At 43.5% G+C, this 24,160-nt stretch overlaps 1 protein-coding gene across 1 annotated transcript; it reads right to left on the bottom strand.

The window, feature by feature from the left end:
* Positions 1-2,769: 2,769 nt before the first annotated feature.
* Gsdmc (gasdermin C) lies at positions 2,770-22,399 on the bottom strand. The gene is made up of 12 exons (XM_052747415.1): positions 22,189-22,399; positions 21,366-21,549; positions 20,177-20,342; positions 12,646-12,757; positions 6,476-6,596; positions 6,275-6,278; positions 6,035-6,056; positions 5,787-5,813; positions 4,817-4,956; positions 4,165-4,294; positions 3,640-3,713; positions 2,770-3,009 (listed from the first exon to the last, which is right to left on the bottom strand). The coding sequence occupies exons 1-12, from the start codon at positions 22,397-22,399 to the stop codon at positions 2,770-2,772; spliced, it is 1,431 nt and encodes a 476-aa protein (XP_052603375.1).
* Positions 22,400-24,160: the final 1,761 nt, after the last annotated feature.

Raw genomic sequence — 24,160 nt, forward strand, 5'->3', positions numbered from 1 at the left:
GATCAGTATCTGTCCCTGGTCTATGGGCAGGCTTCTGAAATCCGGTGCCTGTAGTGTGACACCTTGCACAGCCTTGGTGCAGTGGGAAGGGGCTTGGACCTGCCTAGGCTCAGGGTGCTGGGCTCTGCTGAGTCCCCATGGGAGACCTTGATTTGGGGGATGTGGGGTTGCGGGGTGGCTTGGAAAAGAGGGCTGGGAGATGGGAGGAAGGAGGAAGGGGGTTGTGGATAGTATGTGGAGTGAGTAGAAAAATTCTTAATAAAGAAAAATGGAAAAAAAAAGAACTTAGAGGGAGCAGTAGATGAATGTAGAGAGAAATCAGGCAAGAAAGGAGCTAGGCGCAAGAACAGAACTGAAGCTGTGTAAATAGGATGTTATTCCAGAGAATTAAAGTGAATGGACTAAAGAAAAAAAAAAGATTGTAAGAGCCAGAGGATTGGGAAGGCTGATAAAAGATTGTCTTCAAGATATGATAGAGAAGATGTACTCTAGAAGTCTCAAAATTAGAGTCACCTAAACAAGACCTACATACTGACAACATAAGTTGGCATTGAAATGTGGATGGGAAAGTCTCACTTGGCCCTAACCGTACACGGAAAACTACAGGCAATTAATGGTTGCTGAGAGGACAGTCAGTCTTCTACAGGGACAAACCCATGATAGTCATCCAATCCCAAGTGGTCCGCCCTAAGCATATGCACACACAAGTAACACAAAATGGACTCAGCAGGCTGTATTCATGTATAAATATGTGTGCATGTGTGCAACAATAAAGAAAAGTTCATGAACTTTACAGCGAGTGCTGAACATGGAGTAGAGCAAGGAGAGAGGGTGAAAATGATGCAAATAAATTACTCTTATACGAAATTCTCAAAAAGAAATTAAATGTAAGTTTAAAAAAGAAGAGTTAAGGGTCTCTACTGTTGCTGACTTTCAGGTACTAGAGGTAATCGAAGTGTGCTAGTTAGCTTTCTGTTACTGTGATAAATACCAGGACCAGAAGCAACCTAGAGAGGAACCTAGACACTCCGAGGTCACAGCCTATTTTGAGGGAAGTCAGGAAGGCATTCAAGGAAAGAACTTGGATGCAGAAACAATAGAGAAATGCTGCTTACTGGCTTGCTCACTCCCCCACGCTCAACTACATTTCCTGTGCAGTCCAAGTCCATCTGCTTAAGGATGGTGCCTCCAACAAGGGGCTGGACCCTTCCATATCCATCATCAGACAAGAGAATTTCTCACTGAAGTGGTCACAGGCCAATCTGATCTGGCAATGGTCATTGAGACGGCCTCAGATAACTCCTGACTGTAGGGCAGCAGAAGGCAAAAGAGAGGGGAACATTAGGGTACAAGGGATCCCACAGAGGAAATGGAGAAAGTGGGGAGGGGACAAATTAGAAAGGGGATGAGAGAAAAACACAGAAGCTGGGAAGAAAATAAAATGAGTAAGGATGCTCGCAAAAAGTATTAAGTAATCACACTATTAACTAACTACCTAAAAATATCCACAATTTATTTCTGACCCATTCCAAAATGACTGGCACCAGCATCTTTTACCCAAAACAATTGAAAATCACACAATTAAGTAAAAGTAATATTTATTTTATTTTTTTTTTATTTTGCAATACAATTCAGTTCTATATATCAGCTACGGATTCTCTTGTTCTCCCCCGCTCCCGCCCCCCTCACCTTCCTCCCAGCCCACCCCCTATTCCCACCTCCTCCAGGGCAAAGCCTCCCCCTAGGACTGAGATCAACCTGGTAGATTCAGTCCAGGTAGGTCCAGTCCCCTCCTCCCAGGCCGAGCCAAGTGACCCTGCATAGGCCCCAGGTTTCAAACAGTCAACTCATGCAATGAGCACAGGACCCAGTCCCACTGCCTGGATGCCTCCCAAACAGATCAAGCCAATCAACTGTCTCACCCATTCAGAGGGCCTGATCCAGTTGGGGACCCCTCAGCCATTGGTTATTTTATTTTATATAAAGGAAAATTTTAAATCTTTAGCCAACTATTTGAGGAGTTTTGACAGATACCAGCATCCTTATTCATGGACATGGCTATTACACCCCTAAACTCACAATATCAATGGCTACCTAAACAAGACCAAGTGAGCACAGGCTCACCAACATTCCATCATGGATAGAGGAGGGTCCTATAAGCTAACTCCTCCCTAAGACACTGTTGGCAGTTAATGCTGCTGGGGGGAGAGGAGTTACATTCCTCAGCAGTGTAGCCTCTGGAAAGTCACCTTTACTAAAGTTAATAATCCCACACTCGTGCAAACAATCCTAATTAAATGCAACAGAGTATCAAAAAAAAAAGTTGAATGAGAAGTTGTGGAGAAGGGGCGTGGTGAGATGGATTAGAAAAAAAGGAAAATGGGAAAATGGGGGGGGAGGTGAATATGATAAAAAAAAAACCATATTATTGGGGCTGGAGAGATGGCTCAGAGGTTAAGAGCACCAACTCTTCTTCCAGAGGTCCTGAGTTCAATTCCCAGCACCCATATGGTGGCTCACAACCATCTGTAATGAGATCTGGTACCCTCTTCTGTGTACATAATAAATAAATAAATCTTTTTAAAAAAACATATTATTTATAAAATGGTGAATGAATAGTAAAATCAAAAGAAAAACCCTCAGCATCTTTATTCCCACCACCCTAGAACAGGCACAGAAAACACCACTCTTGTGTGTGCCATGGTGTCACATCTCTAATGTCTCCAGGACTCAGCATGGACTGAGCTGGGGCCAGGCCTTGAGGAAGATTTAGGCGTCTACAAGTTGCTGCAAAAATGACAGGCTCCCATAAAGGGCAGACAGAGGCATCTTGGCTTCCAGATCCCAAGTTGACCTGGGATTATTCAGCTCCATCTTCAGACCACACTCCTTCAGCAATTCGTAAGTAATGGCCAAGTCCTCACCCTGGAGTGGGGCAAGAAGCTGAGGCTGGAGAGTGAAGGGGATGTTCCAGGGATACTTGAAGTTTGGCTGCAGGATGCTCTTTACCTAGAAGAAAAACTCTCAGATTGAGTAGACTAGGCTCTGACACCAGGGTGAAAAACCTGTCCTAAGAGAAAGGAATCACACAAGATAATGAACTAAGCAAAACCTGAATCACTGTGCATTGGTTCCTCAGCTACAACACGGTAATAATAAAATGTATGCTGGACAAGAATGCCATCTGTGTGTGTGTTCCTGTCTGTCTGTGTCTGTGTGTCTGTGTGTGTGTGTGTGTGTGTGTGTGTGTGTGTGTGTGTGTGTGTGCAAGTATGCATATGGCTGGACACACTTTTGTATTCACAGATAAGTATATGGGAAGAGAAAAGGCAATTTGCAAATGATAACTGTAAGCAAAGAAAGGTGTAACTGACATTCATCCCTTTAGTTTCAACAGAGATGTCTTCTTAGGTGCCTAATTTAGACCTGCTAGGTCTGGTTTCTGGGGGTGCCATAAATACAGAGACACTCCTGACAGGATCAAACCCATCCTGCCTGATCCCCAGAAGGAGAAAGCAACCAGAAGGATTCCCAACTCCTCTCTTTGTGGAAACTATATTTCTTTCTTATAGAATGTTCTTCCTCTTCCTGCTTCCCTCTCTCCCCCTATCTGGATTGTTAGGCTTTGGAATTTCTTACCAGCTCTTGTTGCTGGAGGAGGAGCCTCTTCTCCATAGACTGGCCCAGCAGACTGAGTTGGGTATCACTCAGCACTGAAGGAAAGAATGTGTGAGGAAACAGAATGACAGCCTCAATACTTTCCTCTTAATATGAACTAGGACACCCAATGAGAGGAGAACTCTGGGACAGAGGAATATGCCCCATTGGACTTGAAGATCAAGCTCACAACCCTAGAAAGCTCTTCTGCCCTTCAGACAGCTCCAGAATCATAAGGGACATGACCCAGAGCCTGACAACCTAGAGGCTGAGGCAGGAATCATCTCCTACCAAGGATGTGAGGAGAATGGTTACTGCTTGCTTTCTACACCTCAGACTCCATCCTCAGTGCATGGACTGTTATCATCCTGAGCCTTACTTACCTCATAGAGAATGGTGACCTGAGAATGATCATGATAACTCAAGAGTTTTGGGGAGGTGGATCTAAAAGAGCCCTCTGAGAACCAACACAAGGACTCTCCCACACTTCCCTCAAATCATTCTTACCCATTAGGGCTTGAAGGAGATAAAGAATGAGGTTCTTTAGGTCAATCCATGGGGGTCTTGAGTCCTGTCGCAGAGCATCTAGGATCACACCTCCTGGGCCATCCATTTGCCCCAAATGATCCAATTCCAGCTGGAGGAGAGAGGTGTTCTCTTAATAGCAGCATTCCCAGTGCTGGGGACTGGATGGCTTTATACATGCTGAACAAGTCCTCTACCATGAAGCTGCAGCTTGGCTCCCTATTCCCTTCATTTTTCTCTTGTGTGTGACAGGGTCTCAGGTTGTTGCCCATGCCAGCTTTAAACTCAATATGTAGCCCAGAAAGGCCTTGAACTTGCAACCCTCTTACAAGTAGTTTCAGCTTCCCATATCTGGCTCAAAAACATTGTTGTGTAATGTTCCTGTGTCCACTGGAGTTAAGCAAGGTGTGGGCTATAGTTTCTGCCTCCCCCAAGGGCATCCTGAGCAGATTTCAGGGGCCACACTCTCTAACACTTATCATTGTGCATGGCGCCAGAATCCCCAATCTTTGACATCTTTCTCAGTCTCCTGGGCATCATGTACATCCCTTCTCTCTCATCTAGCTTGGCACCCCCATCACCCAAACTGCCCCTTACAGGTTTGATCACCTCTAGGCAGCTATGAAATTCTCACCATGTTCATCAGCTTGTACAGAATCTTCCTGTCACTGAGCATGGGCAGGAGGCTAGAGAACACAACATCTTGAACATCCTTTGAAAGCATGGACAGTTCTCCTGTTTTCCTGGAAATCTCATCTTGTAGGCAATTGAAATCTGATCACAGACAGCAACACCAATCAGAGAGTGAGAGAAATTCTTCAATTAAATATCCCTGGATGGTAAGCCCTTCCCCTTCAGTACCATTTCCAGTGGTCAAAAGTGTCTCCATTGATAGCCTGCTTGAGCCCCATTGAGGCAATTACCATGAAGCTACAAAGAACTACAAAGCAGGCAGTGTCCGCACTCTGGAAGGAGAGGACACAGCACTGGGAGTGGAGATGGAAATTCTGAAAACTGGTGATCACAAGTGGGAGAGAAATGATCACAGATTCATGTCTGGGATATGTCAGGTAGGAAATGTACTGTTAGACTCCAGAGATGACAATCCTCCATGTTTCAGGATCTGGTTCCATGTGTGATAAATGGGGACAAGGTGAGGAGTCAATGAGTCTGTGTTTGTCAGGCACCTGGCACGTAAGAGCCACACTTAGTAATAACTATCTCCACCATCTATGAAGAACTAGCCCAGCATGTATTGGAGGATATTCTGGTTCTGCCAAGTGTCTTACGGGTGATCTGTGAGTGTGAGAGGATACCATAGTGGAAGCTCCAAAGACATGGGCACTCTCATCCTATTATTTCACATTGCCCATGCTGGAGTAAATGCCTGCTTCCTAGAAAGTCCTAGAAACATTGGTGTATGCAGTTGCACATGTGTGAGTTGAACTAACTAAAAATATGAAAGTAGGCCTCAGTTTTCTGAGTTCTGAAGAAAGTTCTCATTTGAGTTCAAGCCTGTGGTTTCCCACTAGAATCTAAGGATTCCTCTGAAAACAACAAACGAACAAACACACACACACACACACACAAAAAATACCACTCACCTAAATGGAAGGGTTCCTCTATCCTTCCTAGAAAGAGAAGCATAAGCTTTCTTCATCCTCAGTTTGCTCTTGTCACACACACTGTGTCTCTCTCCTGGCATCTCCTCCTGCCCCATTCCCAGTCTATGCTTTTTCTACACCAGCCTTCCATGATCTTTCCCATCCCACAGGAACCAGAGCCAGGGCTGGGCCTAAGCACAGGAGCATCACCCGGATCTCCACAACAACCCCATCAGTCACACACTCACCAATCGGAGAGATGTGACTTATCTCCCAGTCTAGAAAGAGAAAATAGATTATCCCACCCAAGAATTAGTATTTGACCTTACTTCCCCTGTATCCCCGACATTTATTTATCCTCTATTCCCACCCTTTGTGCAAAAGACCAGATCTCAAGACCTTGGACAAAGACAATAAGGTGGGTTTTTGTTATTTAGTTGTCAGCATGAGGGAGCAAGTCCAACTCTCATGGCCGCAAAACCCTTCACCCACCTTGCTGTCTTGTTGAATGTGGCCCTGGAAAGAGAAAGTAAAGGGCTCAGTCACTAAGGCTCCCTCTCTCCACTCCTTCCCTTACCTCAGACCTTCCCAACTCCTCCATCCATCCTTGCTTTTCACCTTGCAATTCTACTTTCATAAGAAACTTCCTATGATAAATCCATCCCCAAGTAGATCCTGTACACAAAGACATACCTATCTCAATGATTGCAGAACGTTGGTCTATATCACCTGAAGCAGCGAAACCACTTAGCAGCCTAGGTACCATACCTAGAAAAGTTTTCTTCTTAGCATTAGCAGAAAGGAGAATGGCTGAATGGAAAAGAAACTCAGTTAGGAGAGATGCAGTTACACCTGCTGAAACAGTTCCCACACACCATTTAGAGACTCTCAGGCCAAACCCCAGGGATGATGTCAACCTAAACACTAGCCTTTGTGACCTGTAAATCACATCCTTTGACAGTTGCCCTAAAATTTGCATTTTATTTTGTTGAATTATCTTCATTTATTTGTTTATTTATTGTGTGTGTGCATGCCTCAGAGTATATACAGCGGTCAGAGGAAAACTCTGGAAGTCAGTTATCTCCTTCCAATATGTAGGACCTTGTCAGAGTCTTTCTCCAACCTGTTGAAGGGATCTTGGGGGGAAGAGAGAAATGAGGAAGGATTAGATAGAAATATAGGTGAAGAAGACAAGAAAGACAGAGACACAGGATAGCTTTGGGAGAGCTCTGGGTCAATACCCAGCCACCTCGAGATTTATTCTAATGGGCATTTTGTACACTATGAAGGGGAGAAGCAAAAGACCTCCCCCTTTCAAGACCAAAGTACAACATACAGCCAAGTGTAGACTCTTCAAAATATCTGATAACCACATCCCTGGCCAAATCATTCCATTATGCAGCCCCGCTGGGTAAAACAAGGTCAGATTTTCTGACCCTGAGTAAGGCCTTACTAGGGAGCCTCTGTGGGCCCCTACATAGTCCCCCTTATTTGTGGGGCATACATGGGCTGCCAAGAGGGTGCCAAGAGGAAGTTAGACAAATAGAGCTTAAGCTGTTTATGCAGAGAGTAGATGCAAACGGTGCCAGAGGAAATTAGTTTAAGCTGTTTACCAGAGAGTAGATATAAAGGATGGTGTGGAGAGGAAGTTAGCTTAAGTTGTTTACACTGAGAGAAGATACAAGGATGGTGCTGAGAGGAAGTTAGCTCAAGTTATTTATGCTAAGATAAGATACTAAGATCAGGAGATGATGTCAGTGCATAAACAACTCGTAAACAAGAAAATGAATATAGGGTGACCTTTAAAATGATTGGTTGGTTCCTTCACCCCTCCTAGGGTTTTGAGGTTTTTGCTATAAAAGAGGCTTACTGTCTAACAATAAACAAGTTCTTGCTTGACTTGACTGCCTGCTGCATCTGATTGTCTCCTGGTAAGAGGAAGGCTGGAAAATGGGTGAGGTGAGCTGTGCACTTACCTTTCCTGAGTTCCAGGCCACCTCTTCACAGGTAACCTAAGTTCCCGGTGGGGCAGGACTGTGCCTGTATTAGGTCTCCTTCTTCAACCATACAGTTTTACCCATCCTTGAAACAGACTTTCCAACAAGTATGTTCTATCTTAGATTGACAGCTCACAAGAAGGCCTTACCCATCTCTGACTACCAGCCTCTGGAAGGAGAAGGTACAGAGCCTAACTCCATGCAACTCTGAAGCAGCTTTTCCACTAAGGGCTTGCAAATAGCTGGAATAATTATAGCACTACTCCTGCTCCTATGGCTGCCATACCGCCTAGTAAATGAGTAGAGGATGATCAAGATGAAATGGCCTTTTTAAACGGGTCTAAGATGACTACAGCCATTTTAGGTGCATCCAGCCATTTTTTAAATCAATAAACTTCTGATACAACCGCACCAAATAAAACAGTAAACTCTTGATGCAACTGCATCAAATCTAAGGACTCCTTAGCATCCTGATACCATGGTTCACTAACATTAATAGGTTAACATTGTAATTTTAGCATGAATATTACTATTCACAATTACAATTCTTACACACTTACATCCAAAAGCAAACTCTTAATAGAACTATTTATACTTCATACAGTTTAGACACAAAACAGTTCCACAAACAGTTCCATTCCTACACAAAGCAGTTCATGAGTCACCACAGTTAATAGAGTATATAAGTGTAGGTGAAATCAAAACTGTCTTATTTCTGAAGTCTGAAAAAAATCAAAAACTCAGTTCTAATACCATCTTTAACATTCCATTGAAAGCTTAAAATCAGGGCCTGACTTGTCAGCTGCCCCAAAGTTTTTGTATAGCTGTTCAAATCATGATGAATCTGAAGTGAAAAGCTCCAAATACAAAGAAACCCATGACCAAAAACTTATGCAGTTCCCTTGAATGCAACAACCCAGTTCAAACAAGAGTCTCTGATATTTGCCCTCAGCTGCAGCAACACTTTCTGGCCAGAAGACTTCCCCTAGGAAATCTGCCCCTGGGGGATGGTGGCATCACTGTCATTGTTGATGAGCCACTGAAGACCTCTTCAAAATAGCTCTCCTTACAACCAGCATAAACCAGGAAGCCATCTCTTAAAGTAGCCATGCATTTGTTAATCACCAGCAAATAGAAACTGTGTAGCTTTGGCTGCTAGCTCTGTCCCATTTTGGCTTTTTTACAGTCCCAGTCCTTCTGTATCTCCTGTCTCCAGTCCTGCCAGCATAGAGACCCCAGTGTCCTGAGACTTCAGGGTTCTCAACTTCCTTGCATTGCTTGGGCTCAAGGTGTTTCCCTGCTAGTACAAGCTGAGGCTTCCATTCAGCACCCTGGTCCCATTACCTGCTCTATTGGTTGCTTGCATAGCCAAATGCCACCCCCAGGGCAGCTCCATGACTCCAGCTGCACCCTGCCACTGGAAGTTCATGCTGGCCTGGGTTCTAGCCCATCTCCATCTCTGTTCAGCCTGGAGCACAGCTCTGCCTCACTTCAGCAGTTCTCGTGCTGCCTCAGGGGACTCAGACCCTGTTCATTCCATTACAGGGAGTGTTTCAAAACCTCTTCTGCACTCTCCATGCAGCAGCCATTGTTCACCTTTTCCACACTGTCTCTGCTCAGCTTGTCAGGGTTGAGGAGCATAGCCTCCAGCTATGTCAATCGCTTTCACAAACATCCCAGCCAACTGTGTTCTCCTCACCACAGTTTCTTCATGGCAGAAAGCACACAGACCCTCACTGCTCAAGATGGCTCTCTTGGCATCTGCTGCCTGTGACTCCATGATGCTCCATGGCTCTTAGCCACTGATGCTGGGCCAAGGAAGCCACTGCTCTCTCTGTTGGTTTATAAATTTGGTAGTCTCTGAAGCGGGTTCTCATTCTTAGACTGCTAGGTTTGCAGTGTCTGCTCAGTCCTGGATGGTGCTTTCTGTGTCCTTCGGCCTATGGTCAGAAAAATTTATTCTACCCTAAGTTACTTTCTATTCTACCTAAGCCTTCACAATAACCCTATACCTAAAGGATATATTTCTAAAACCAAACTTCACAAAAACTTTTATGACTTACTTATATTACAACTTTTAGACCTAGCTTGAGAGAGAGAGAGAGAGAGAGAGAGAGAGAGAGAGAGAGAGAGAGAGAGACTTGCTGCAGCCTAACTTCTACTATTACCCTGTTCTTTGTTTACAATTTTACACCCAAAAAAGAAAATCACTGCACTCAAATTAATTATCCGAGCATGCCCATTTAACCTGCAGTGTTCCTTTTCTTTATCCTCTGTACTCAAGCCCCACATTGGGTGCCAGGACCTGGAGGTGGACCTCAAGGCATCAGGCCTGGCATAGGCACCTTTACCAGTCAAACCATCTCACCAGCCTGAAACCTACATTTTAAATAAGCACTTTAGACAACCATCATGCCCTCTGAAATTAAAGAATTATGCCATGAGGGCTGGAGAGTAAGATCAACAGTTCAGAGCCCGTGCTGCTCTTGCAAAGAATTGCACCCACATGGCAGTGCCCTCTTCTGGCTTTCCTGGGGCATTGCCTGTACATTGTACACTTACACGACAGCAAATCACAACTACTCATAAAACAGTTATAAAAAAAAAAAAAAAGTACTCCATGAGGTAAAGCAGACTGGCTTCCTGCCTTGTCATATAGGTTTCTTGTTAGCCTTCTAACTGGCCCTTCCTTATCCACACTCCATCTGGCAATCTTGCATTGTTTTGCATTATATCCATAGAGATATGCTGAGGTCTGAGACTTGCCTAACAACAAAGTTCAATCATTTGACACATGAAATGAGCCAAGAGAGAAAAATGACAGCATTTAATGTGTGAATTAAACAAAGTTAAACAGATCACCAAGCTCTGATCTGACAACAATCTCTGCACCTTCAGAAACCCTCACCCCAGAGTCCTTTCCCATGATCACCTCCTCTCACACACATCCCCCCTCTAGTCAGCTCCCTTAAGTGCCCTCTACATGGGACATCACTTCTCTCCTTCTATGTACACCTCAATCTTTACAGTTTATCAGCTGGGGAACTGATTGACTGGTAAAGGTGCCTGTGCCAGGCCTGATGCCTTGAGGTCCACCTCCAGGTCCTGGCACCCAATGTGGGGCTTGAGTACAGAGGATAAAGAAAAGGAACACTGCAGGTTAAATGGGCATGCTCGGATAATTAATTTGAGTGCAGTGATTTTCTTTTTTGGGTGTAAAATTGTAAACAAAGAACAGGTGTGTCTGCAAGTCACATTCTGGGCACTAGGGGGCGAGCAGGGCATCTTGTTTACACAATCAGGCACAGCAGGAAAGGGACCAACTGGAATCATGAGCTGATTGACAAGTACAAATTTAGTCCTCATAACAGACCAAAAAGAACTTCATAATTGCCACATCACTGGCCAGCAGCTTCAGAAAAAAACTGTCCTTCTTGTGTGTCAGGGGGAAATGAGACTTTCTCCCCAAGCTGACATAAAGACAGGAGGTAAGTGACCAGCAAAGCGTCCAGCCCCAACCTGTCTTCACTCCTTAGGTTCACCACGCTCTGATCTGACAACAATCTCTGCACCTTCAGAAACCCTCACCCCAGAGTCCTTTCCCATGATCACCTCCTCTCACACACATCCTCCCTCTAGTCAGCTCCCCTAAGTGCCCTCTACATGGGACATCACTTCTCTCCTTCTATGTATACCTCAATCTTTACAGTTTATCAGCTGGGGAACTCTCCTGCATTCAGCCTCCACAAACATGGCCTTGGTTCTCTGGGAACAGCTTCTGATCTAATCAGATCTGAGGTTTTGTTTGTTTGTTTGTTTGTTTCCTGTTACTATTTTTATTATTTTATTTTATTACATCTTTCCCTCTGAAAATGAAAGCTCTTTTCATTTACTACGATCTGTAATAGTAACAATGTCTCCCCCAGGCATTTCAAAGGCATCTCCAGCCTGTACCCACTCCCCACCCTATGACTCAGTCAAGGGTGCCTGTAGAGTGTGAATAATCTTTCTCCATAAGCCATGGTCCACTAACTGTACTATACTGGAAAGTCTATTGCTGCCAACTAGAGGATTGACTTCAGGACTTTTCCTTGGCCAGAATTTACAAAATAGATATTTCAGGGGGGGGGGAGATTGTACATATGTGTGCATGTGTGTATGTATGCCTGTACATGAAAGGCATCCCCCCTTTTCTGAGGAGCTGCCTTCCACATTGAGGAGGACCTTGGAGCTCTGAAACCTACTTATGTTTTGGCACTCACATAACACATATATCCATTCCTAACTCAGACATTTCTGCCCCAGGGCAGAGTCTGAACCCATGGGGGAGGGGTGTGCTTACATGGATGCATACATGTGTTGTGTGTGTGTGTGTGTGTGTGTGTGTGTCTATGTGTGTGTGTGTGTGTGTGTGTGTGTGTGTGTGTGTTTCAAGATGAGAGCCATGGAAAAACTCCTGTGCTATGTTGTTCAAGCCTTCTACATACAGTTTCATTTGTGTTGTGCTCCTATTATTTTATAGAGAGTTAATAAATATGGGTTTAAAGATCACCTGGTGGCCCTGTGGATTCCCTGCTGAGCTTCTGAGAGTGGTAGGACCTTCACTGGCTAGAAATGAATGACTAAAGATGGCTGGGATTGGGCTTGGACCTCATCCAGCTAAAGACATCTCCATTTAAGCACCCCAAGATGGATCTCTTCCTACAGCTAGTGGTATTTGAGCTTGGCCATTTTTAGGCTAAGGATGGTGGCACATGTGACTTGAACAGTAAAAGGTGTTCTTCCTGGTCTACAGTCAGGAGAGAAGAGGAGGTTCAGGTCTCTAGACATCCCACCCCCACCTTACCCCCAAGTCTGCTCACCACAAGTGTTATTCTCAATGACCAGTTGCTTCTTCTTGTAGGCCACCACTGCACCCTTCAGGATAGGCACTGAATCTGTTCTGTCACTTCGCCACTGTCCCTGGGCTTGACCCTGGGGAGATAAAACATTCCTAGGAGTTTATAGCTCTTTGTCTCTTAAAAAAATCATGTTTACTTTTAATCAAGGCAACATATGCTTGTAATTTAAAAGTCAAATAAACCTAGAAAGCATGAGAAAACACTAACAGTCTCTCACTTCCCCTTCTTCCTGGTTTCCATGTCCAGTCACTGCCTCTCCCACTTCTATAACAATAGTACCTGCATTGAAATTTGGGAGGTGTTCCCAGAGAAACCTGATGATTGAACCCAGAGCAACCATGAATGCCAGGCTAGTGGTTACCACTGAGCCATACAACCAGCCCTATTACAATGTCTTGGTTTTTCCAAACTCATTCTCCTACTCAGCCCTCAATGCTCGCTGCTCCACCCATATTCACATCTGGGGTCTGTGTAGGTGTGTACTCTCTGACAGCTGTTGGGCGAGACTGCTTCTCCTCATTCCAGATCTTGTCTCTATCAGTCAGTGTGATGTCTTCTGTCTTTTCTGTCCTGTTACATATTGTCTTCTGGGGAGCTGAGAGGTACATGCTTGAAAACCTTGATATTCAAAGACATCTTTAACTTGCATTTAGTTCACATTTTGAAGGACATAGAATTCTAGGCTGGAAGCTGGCCAGTGGTGATGCACGCCTTTAATCCTAGCACTTGGGTAGTAGAGGCAAATGGATCTCTGTGAGTTAAAGGCAGCCTGGTCTACAGAGTGAGTTCCAGGACAGCCAGGACTGTTTCACAGAGAAACTCTGTCTTAAAACAAGAGAAAAGAAAAAAAAGAATTCTAGGATGGAATTCCATGGAATTTAAGTTCTTTTCCTTTTTTAATGTACAATTTTCTTTTCTTAAATATTGTTTAATGTTTGAGAATTTCATATATATATAATGTATTTTGATCAAACCCACACACCCCATTAACTCAATTCCAACTCCTCTCTCTTTTTTTATTTTTTTTTATTTATTTATTTTTTGGTTTTTCGAGACAGGGTTTCTCTGTGTAGCTTTGCGCCTTTCCTGGATCTCGCTCTGTAGACCAGACTAGCCTCGAACTCACAAAGATCCGCCTGCAGTTCCATCCCCATCACTCTCCCCTCCCAACTTCGTGTACTCCTTCTGTTTTTTATTTTTAATTAATCCATTGAGTCTCCTTAGCCAGAACATGCTTGAGTGTAGGACCATCTACTGGAGCACAGCAGCCTCTCAGGGCCTGAGCGAGGGCATCAGCACTTGCCATTCTGGATCTGGGTTACCTCATTCAGGATTATGATTTCCAGCTATATCCACTTTCCTGAACATTTCATAATTTCCATAAATGAATAATTCCCATAGGAATAAAATTCCACTGTGTGTGTGTGTGTGTGTGTGTGTGTGTGTGTGTGTGTGTGTCACATTTTCATTCTCCATTCATCAACTTACGGACATCTAGGCTATTTCCATTTCCTGGCTATTATGACTAGAACAGCACTGAGTATGGATGAACAAGTATCTCTGTGGTCCAGTACAGAGTCCTTTGGGTATATATGTCCAGGAGTGCTGTAATTGAAGCATGTGGTATATCTACTTCTAGTTTGTGTGTGTGTGTGTGTGTGTGTCATTTACTCTATTATTTCTATGCTTATTGTTTCATCTGGATAAACTGCCCATTGGTGAGACTAAGATACTGAAGTCACCTGCTGTGGGATGTCTTTCTGTATTCTGTGAATATATGTGGCTCCCATCATATAATTTAAAAAAAAAAAAAAGCTGTTTTGGACTATGGCAAGAAAGCTTACAACCAGGCAGGAAATCTGAGCAGACAAGTAACACCATGGCCACATGGCAACATGTAGATTAATAGGAATGGGCTATTTTTTTAAATAAAACTTAATGCTTTTATTAAAATGTTTAATTACATAAAGCAACGTGGAAAGCAAAACTCAAAGAAGCAAAAAAAACAAAAAAAAAAAAACAAAAAACCAACAACAACAAAAACCAGGCTAAGGAAGCATGGAATAGAATGAAGTGTCTTATTAAATGGGGGTTAGCTAGGGCCAGGGGGCTTCAAAACTGCTCCGGACAATGGTGAATCGGGAGAAATCCTAGAAACCTCACACACAGAAAACAGTGGACAGGTGCTGATTCCTTTTGTGAGTCTGGGGGGACACTCACAACAGTCACAGCACCGGTGGAGTAGGGGAGTGAGGGGCATACCCTACTTCCTCCTATGGAGAGTGAAGGGGATCCTTTGCTTTTTCCTGTAACTCTCCAAAAGTGGAAGAATCCAGGTTATCCAGGTCAGGAATCAAGGCACACCAAAGAGTACCGCGGCTAGGCACAGAGGTAGAGCTCATGGTACTAAATGGACAGGAGCAGGAGTTTCGGTCAAGTGACCTACTTGCATGGGGAAGAGGGGGCACCTGAATCACCGGATGAGTCAAGAGATAATAAGGAGGAGGAGGAAGAGTCGGAACTTTCATTATGCTGACTACAGTAAGGATACAGCCTACGAGGAGGGGAAGGGGAAGAGGCCCGCATACGGACTGGGCGCCTTGAAGGAGAGCTCGAGGTTGCCGGTAGGGTTCTCTTCAGAAATTCATTCCCAGAGGTAGAAGGGTTTGCTCCCGTCTGTGTCTGACTGCGGCTGGACCTGGACGCACCGCGGCTGGACCTGGACGCACCGCGGCCTCCGCGTGGTGTTGCAGGGGTGCTCGTAGTATCAGGAACATTCCCCAGAGCAGTGCTGTCAACAGCAGAATCCGGTGAAGTGGCTCGACGGCGTAAATTCCGGCCTGTGTGGCCAGCGAGGCAAACTTCAGGGCTAACCTCCGAGGCACTGCTGCGATGACCAGATGCAGCGGCATGTGAGCGGAGAACCCTGCCTCCAATGTCGCCTGAACATCCAGTAGCTAGATCTCCTCGGCTGGGCTGCTCACCCTGACTACCTTCCCGCTGGTTCCTGCTGGAGGTGACGGCTTCTGAGGACTGGTCCACCCCTCCCTGGCTCCTTGTCTTGGGCCTTACAGGTCGAAGTTCTGTCCCTGGGCTGTCAGAATCACAGCCACCCTGGAGGTTGCCGCGCCGATTCTCAGGCCCACGAGGTGTCCCCGGATTTTTACCAGTCGACATTTTGGCTGTGAGGCTGAAAGTGTCGTCTGTCTGTCACAGAGGCACCACCTCTAGCCCTGAGGCAACAGGCTTTTTACTGCAGGACTCCCAGGGGTTCCTAGGTGGCCTCGGCTACCCTGACACGTAGCCCAAGTGGTGCCTCTCCTCCTTCGCTGAGGGTGACTAGGTGGCCAAATCAATGGGCTTACCAGCTTCTTGACCACGAGAAAGGGCTTCCTGCCTCCTGCCTCACTCAATCAGAAAGAAGGCTTCTGCTCAGCTAGTTAGCAATGGGTTAATTTAAGATGAAAGAGCTAGCTAGAAAGAAGCTAAAGCCATAGGATATACAATTTGTAATTAATATTAAGCCTCTAAGTGATTATTTTCTAAGTGGCTGCGAGAGCTCAGATGGAAGAGATTCCTCCAGACCTGGAGGCTTGGCAGGACTGGAGAAACTTCCGGCTACAGTCACCTGCCATTGAGGTTAATCTGTTGCTTTACATTTAGAAGTATTTGCATTATGAAGCTGTGTGGACCCATGTTTGGTGCAAATATTTTTAGAATTACAATGTCTTCTTGATGGGTTGATCTCTTGATCAGTATGGAGTGACATTATTTCTTCTGATTATTTTTGGATTGAATTCTATTTTTTTGGAGTTTACTGTAGCATTTCCTGTTAGTCTACTTGGCTTTGCTCTGAATACCTTTGTCCAACCTTCACTCTAAGATAGTTTCTATCTTTGGTGGTTGAGTATTTGCCTGGGAGACAGCAAAACAGATCCTGTTTCTTAATCCAGTCTTCTAGTCTGTGTCTTTTATTAGGGAGATTAAACCATTAATGTTCTAAGTTTATTGAGTCTGTCATTCTGTTTCTTTCTATGGTGTTTGTTGTCTTTTGTTTAATCACTGACCTAACACTATTAATTTTGCTGTCACTGCCTGGATATTCTTATCCCTTTTTTTGGAGCAGAAATATTCTTTTTAGTTTCCTCTTTAGGGCTGGCCTGATGGTCATAAATTCCTTTCACATGCTTTATTGTGAAATTGTATTTCTCCTTTGACTATAGCTGACAGTTTTGCTGGGTATAGTTGTCCAGACGGTCTGTACTCTTTGGGGATTTGCAGTATAGTAATTTGAACTCTTCTTGATTTTAAATTCACCACTGAGAAATCAGCTGTTATTTTGATGAGCCTGTCTTTATATGTGAATTGGTCTTTCTCTTTTGTGGTTTTCAATATCCTTTCTTTGTTCTGTACATTTAGTGTTTCTACTTTTACATGATATGATAGTTTCTTTTCTGATTCTATCTAGTTAGTGTTCTACTTGCATCTTGCATCTCAATAGGCATCTCTTTCCTTAGATTTGGAACATTTTTTTTTCATGATTTTATCAAACATATCTCCTGTGCTTTGTCCTGGGTGTCTTCTCCTTCTTCTATACTTATTTTATAGATTTGGTCTTTTCATAGTGTCCCAGAATTCCTGCATGTTATATGTACTGGGTGGTTTTGTGTGTCAACTTGAGACAAGCTAGAATCATCAGAGAGGAAGGAGCCTCAGCTGAGGAAATGGCTCCCTGAGATCCAGTTGTAAGGTATTTTCTCATTTAGTAATCAATGAGGGAGGGCCCAGTCCATGGTGGGTGATGCCATCCCTGGACTTCTGGTCCTGGGTTCTATAAGAAGGTGGACTGAGCAAGTTATGGAAGCAAGCCAGTAAACAGTTCCCCTCCACGACTTCTGTATCACCTCCTATTTGAGTTCCTGTCCTGACTTCCTTCAGGGATGAACAGCAATGTTGGAGTGTAAGCCAAATAAACCCTTCCTCCCCAACTTGCTTTTTGGTCATGGTGTTTTGTAGCAGTAATAGAAGCCCTAACTAAGACATTATGTTTATGGGGCCTGTCATCAGCTGTGATTGATCAAATTCCTGTTTCTTGACTTCAAGCTCTTTCACTTGATCCATTCTGTTGCTGAGACTTTCCACTAAGCCTCCTAACTTCTTGAATTTTTTCATTTCAAGTTTATTTCAATTTGAGTTTCCTTTAAAAATGCTCTTTATCATATTCCTTATTTCATTCGACTTTTTTAATCTTCATCCTGGCATTTATTGATATCTTTTTAAGGTATTTAAAGGTATTTATAATTGATGTTTGAAATCATTGTCTTGTGTGTCATCTAAAGTTGCTTTTCTCCTGGAAACTTAACTATGGGAGTACTAGTTTTTCAAGGATACACATTAATTTGGTGTTTTGTTTGTTTGTTTGTTTGTTTGTTTTTTAGGGAGGGTTGTTTTTGTTTCGTGTGTGTGTGTGTGTGTGTGTGTGTGTGTGTGTGTGTGTGTGTGTGTTCTTTGTGTTTTTGCAATAAGTTCTAGGCATATGGAGTTAGGTTGTTGGCACATTTGTTTGTTGAGTTGGCATTGCTATTACCTCAAGTGTCAGGTTTTGGACCACCTGAATGATGCTTAAGATTCAGTCTTGGGACCACTCGGTGTTGATGTGAAACTGGAGTATCAGAAGTGGTCCTAGCTCAGCTAGAGCTGGGTGCAACTTCTGAACACAGGAACAAATCTTCCAGAGAGTTAGCAGAGACTCACTGCAGACACTCAGAAGTGTATGGAAGGCTTCCATGGTTCTTCTGTGGTCCTTAGGTGTCAGGAGCTGGAGTCAATGGAGTTCTCATGCTCCAATGAATAGTTGTACAACCGTGCTCACACAGAGTTCTCAAACTCAGTGGGTCATGGAGCAAAACAAAAGACTTAAATGGGGGAAAGCAACTTGAAAAGAGGAGGGTGGGTTGCTGAGTGTGGCAGGAAGGTAAGAGAGACCAGGGCGAGAGTAATCAGAATGCATGTTATATATCTATGAAATTATCAAAAATAAATTTAATTAAAATACTTAGTGAATACAGAATTGAAATATAGAAAAGAGAGATAATATTCCAAATTTTAGCTAATAAATGAATTTTATGATAATTTTTAAATAATGTTTGGTTGTGGTAAGAAGACTATGTAAATCCCATGTGCTTAAAGGTATTTAAATCTTGCCCCTTCAAACATTCCTTATCAAAGTCAGGTATAGTGGCTAGGAAGACTCAGAGTTCAGGGTCAGCCTCAGGTCCACGGGCAGTTAGAAGACAAATCTAGGCTATATAAGACCTTATCTCAAAAAATATTTGTAATCAGATGGTCATAGAAAGTAGATTAACAGCAGCAGTTTAATTAAGGAATCCCCATGTTTTTCCAGCCATGAAACTCGGTGTGGGAGTAATACAGAATCCTCACATTTCTATTTCTGAAGCAAAGAATTATTTACTCAAAACAAAACATGGTACCAAACAATTATGTCTAGTTTCAAATGTATCAATATGTGTTAATCCTATGTATTAAAGCATAATAAATGAGGGCAGTAGGATGCAATCTAACCAACTGAACTAACTGGCTGGCCCCTCACTGGCCTGCCCCCTCATAGGAGAGCTTCTCCCTTCCCCAAATTTGGGAAAGCTGGCCCCACTTTGGGTGTAGTGAGAGCTGGCTTCACCCCATCTCAGATGAGGTCCCAACAGTCCTTGCTGACAAATTCAGCTACCCACACCGACATCCAGGACTTTGAGTTGGCACTCTACCAATATCTCCCCATCTATGACCTACTGGAATATGTGAAAGGACTGGTCCTTCGGAACCATAGCCACAGAAGCTCCATGACTCCAGGCAATAGCATGATACCCAAGAGGAATTTCAGAGAGGAGCCAGTATTGATGCTATACTAGAAGCCAGAGGCCCCAAACCTGACGAGCAACACACTACACAATGAACATTTGCGAGTAAAGCTGTTTGGAGAAAATACTGCAGGACACACCACAGCTCCCAATGCCACCAAGATGAATGAAGAGGTGACGGAGAGGTGGAAAATATGGAAGAGCAACGTGGTTTTTTGTGGTTGTTTTGTTTCACTTGTTTGCATTTTTGTTTGTTTTTTGTTTTTGTTTGTTTGTTTAGTTAATATTCTTATTTGTGGTTTTTATTTTCTTATTTTTATTATTGGTTTTTAAGTTTTCCTTTGTGGGGGATGCTACAAGGATGAAAGGTGGATACGGAGGGACAGGGAAATGAGTGGAATTTGAAGTGCATGATGTGAAATTCTCTAAGAATCAATCAAAAAATTATGTTTAAAAAAAGAATGCAAGCTAAGACCAGGAGTTAACATATATTACATATGAGTAGGGAAGAATAAGGACCACACCCTTTGACCCCTAGAAACTGGTCCCCAGACGCCCTTGACAAAGATGGGTGCACTGGCTGTACTTGACGTTTTGTTCTCATCCCTGTCCCATACCTTGGCAATTTGGTGAGGGATGCCCACTTTTCCTGAAAGTTCTACACTGCTACTGTCTTCCAGCACAGTACCCTTGGTCACTTCAAAGGCCTCTGTCACCACATACAGTTCCTTCCTTCCCATCCGGCAATTCTTCACAAATGATGGCTCCTGATCCAGCAGCTTCCTGAAGGTGTAAAATGAGAATGAAAGGATCCAAATGGCTAATTTCAGAGACACAGAGAGCAAATCATGAAAAAAATGTGAGCCAGCCTTTAAGACATAAAGAGATTGAGTCAGCTTCAGGTTGGAATGTGGTTCAGTCTATAAAGTGCTGGCCAGGCAAGGATGAGGACATGAATCAGATCCAGGAACCCCATTACAGCCCGATGTGGTTATAGTTGACTACATGCTACATGTGCTTAAACTCTGCTAAGACAGTAGACAGTAAATGTTCTTGTCATAACAATAACAGTTCCTGAGCTGGCAGGATGGCTCAGCATGTAGAGGTGGTTGCGGACCTAAGCTTGATTCCCAGACACACACGGCAAAGGGAGAGATCTGACTCCTGCAGTTGTCCTCTGACTTCCACATTTGAGCCACGGCATGAGGGTGTGCATGCATACACACACACACACACACACACACACACACACACACACACACACACACACACACAGTATATAAATAAATGTAGTAAAGAAAAATTTAAAATAATGATTACCAGGTAGGGTGATAACTATGTTACTGACTTAAACTTATATGCCTATATCAAAACAAAATGCTGCACATGAAACATGCATTTTTACTTCTAAATTATACCTCAAAAGAGATACGGTAGAAGTCAGCTAAGTCCCAAAGCACTGGGATGTTAAAGTGATTGTTATAGTTTTAGTAACATTTTAATCAATATTCCAACCTTACTTCTACTGATTCTTTCCTCACTACATGCCCATCCTCTGTACAATGAACAGAAAATTCTATCACATCAGAACTTGTGTCTGTCTGTCTTGATTTTCTGTCCCCATCACATTAATAGAGCAGTAATGGGTGATTCTGTATTAATGAGTATTATTAGGGAATGCTAATCCATTATTTCAATAACTTGTAAAAATAATAAAGCAGAATAATGTGAGTTGTCATAAACCCTGCTCGATGCCTCTTTGCCTACAATAACACATCCCTGAACTTAGCTGACCCAAATTTTTACCTGTTTTGAAGACTTTCCAGTTTTGAATCTGGGATGCTAGTACACTGAACCTCGATGTCATATCCAGAGGACTGAACAAACTCTGCTGACACACTTCCTTCTGCAATGGCGTTGACACCTGCGTTAGCCTTCAGTTTCCGGGATACAGTGTGTTTGAGGGGGATGGGAGCTGACACTTCAGGCTCTGAAGAAGAAAGGGGACAGAAGTTTAGCCAAGAATTCACTGTGGAACAGCTGCTCTGGAGAATGGGAAATTGAGGCGTTCCCCTCCTCAATTAAACCTTAGTCAAGAAGCTACCTAATAATTATATGTATAATATATAATAATAATTAATATCTAAAATATATTTTACTACAGAGGGCAAATTCCAGAGCCAATGGAAGCACAGTCTTAATCCTAAAAGAGAAAAGCATCATTTGTGCAGTGTTTAGGAGTCCCTTGAGCTTTCAAGTACAGATCCAGCCCTGAGGCAACTGGGTGAAAATGAAAAATACCTGGGAATTGCAGACAGACTGACATCATCCTGGATTCTAATTCTACCAGTTTGAACTATGTAACTTCAAATGAGTTGTTTTAGGAACTTCAATTACTTCTTTGTAACATGGGTATCATATCTCCATCTAAAGAGGCTCTTGGAAGCATTATATGACCAGAGGCAAGGAAGGGTCCAGAAAATAAGTGGATCCCTATAGACCTTCCTTGTCCTTTGCTTTTAAGCAGGAAGGCTTATTAGCTACCTATCTGGACACCTCGTGGTTATTGGGAAGCTGCACCACTGAAAATGATGATTTTTACACGTCTCTTCCCCTTGGTTGACCATACCTGGGACAGGACAATTTGGCTCTAAGATCTTCAGGAGGGAATATCCAACTGGACTGTCTTCAGATTTCCAAAACAGTGACTGAGGATCTGTCTGCAGTATCTCAAAGTGGCGGAACTTCATCGCATCTGACAGACGTTTGACAGGCTTCAGATCTTTTCCTTGAAGTTTCTTGACCACATCCTTGCAAACCCAGTCAAATGAGTGGGGCATGTTGCTAGTATCAGATAGAAGGAAGTGCAAAAAGTTTAGTTGAGAAGAAAGAGTGTAATTGTCTTGTGGAGACCCACAGAGGATTTCTAGTGAAAAATTACTCAGGGTCTGAGAATCTGAGCTTGCTTTACCAAGCAGGGCTGCATAAGAGGATGATTTGACCATGGGTGTGGTTACCAGGTGTTTGGAAGGGTCTACACTTGGCCGTGCAGTGTACATTGATTGAGCAAGGGGGAGGTCTTTTGCCCTGCCTCTTGTCATTATTATAAAGAGCCTTTTGAAGAGGCAGAAGAGGCAGAAGAGGCCGTTGGTTATTGATCCTGAAGCTGTCCTGTGTCTCTGTCTTTCTCCTCTTCACTGTCTTTCTATCTAATATTTTCTTATCCATCTCCCACCCTCATAGGTGGTAGCTGGCCTCCCACAGATGGTGCCACAACTTGGGACTTGGGTGCAGAGGAGACAAGGAAGAGAGAGTAGGGGGGACCATAGAAGCAGTTGGACATGTCCAGTTATAAATTAAGGCTAAGGTGGTGGTATTCTAGTCTTCGGGAGCAAAACTGTATATAGATAAAGCAAAGCAGCTGAAAATTAAGCTGAAGCAAATAGAAAAAGTTAGGCTATGGCAAGTATTTCTCTCTGTCTAGATTTCTCTCTTTTTCTCTCTCAATTTCTATCTATTAAATTAGGTGAAAATATAGGGTTTAAGTATAGTGATATTGTGTAAGAAGAAACTTAGGGTAAGAGTAGAATTTCCGGCTGGGTGGTGGTGGCGCACGCCTTTAATCCCAGCACTTGGGAGGCAGAGCCAGGTGGATCTCTGTGAGTTCGAGGCCAGCCTACTCAGAAAAACCCTGTCTCGAAAAACCAAAAAAAAAAAAAAAAAAAAGTAGAATTTCGCTAGTGCCAGACCTGGTACACAGAAAACAGCATCTGGAAATGAGTAGCCACTGCGGGCTCAGCATTCTGAGAAAGAAAAGCCAGTATGGGGCGGGAATATAGTAGACAGATGTTTGAATATTCACTTGTAGAAAGTTTGAAAACTAGGGGAGTTAAGGTAGAACCACAACAAGTACAGAGGTTCTTGGAGTTTGTAGAGGAACTGTGTCCTTGGTTTTCTGACTATGGGACTCTGGACACAGACTCATGGGGGAGAATCAGAGCCAAAATGCAAAAAAAAAAAAAAAAAAAAAAAAAAGAGGAACATGGCCGGAAAAGATTCCAGTGGAAGCTTTTGGCCTGTGGGCGCTAATTCTGAATAGTTTAAATCTGAGTCCTAAGTGGCAGAGAGAATTTTCCCTAAGTCAGACATGGGCAAGAAAAAAACCTCTGCTCTGCAGGAGCTGGTGCTAGATGGGAGCATTTTTTTTTTTATAAAATCATTCTATCAGGATCAGTCTCCTATTGGCCATGAAGCCAAGTTCAAGGAACAGAAGTTTTAGGATGAGACAAGGGAGGAACTGAAGGGCTTGAGAGACTTAGTAATTTTTCTTTCTCCAAAACTGGAAGCTCTTCAGGTCTCTCCTTCTCAGAAGGGTACACCTTTTCCTTCTGTAGGGGTAGAATTAGACTCACCTGGGGGGTTGTCTATCAGAATGGTAAAGTCGCCCATAATTGCCCTGGCACAAAAGCCTCCCAGAGCATGACAAACCCTTGCCGCTAGTCCTGCCCCTCCCCTTCAAGCCAGTATTAGAGAAGCAGCTAGCAGAGGGAAGGAGGTGCAAGGATTTCAAATGTTCCCCATAAGTGAGCAGCCAAGACACC

The sequence above is a fragment of the Peromyscus californicus genome, unplaced genomic scaffold (assembly GCF_007827085.1).
Source record: "Peromyscus californicus insignis strain IS unplaced genomic scaffold, ASM782708v3 Scaffold_20__1_contigs__length_68692818, whole genome shotgun sequence".
NCBI classification, from domain to species: domain Eukaryota; kingdom Metazoa; phylum Chordata; class Mammalia; order Rodentia; family Cricetidae; genus Peromyscus; species Peromyscus californicus.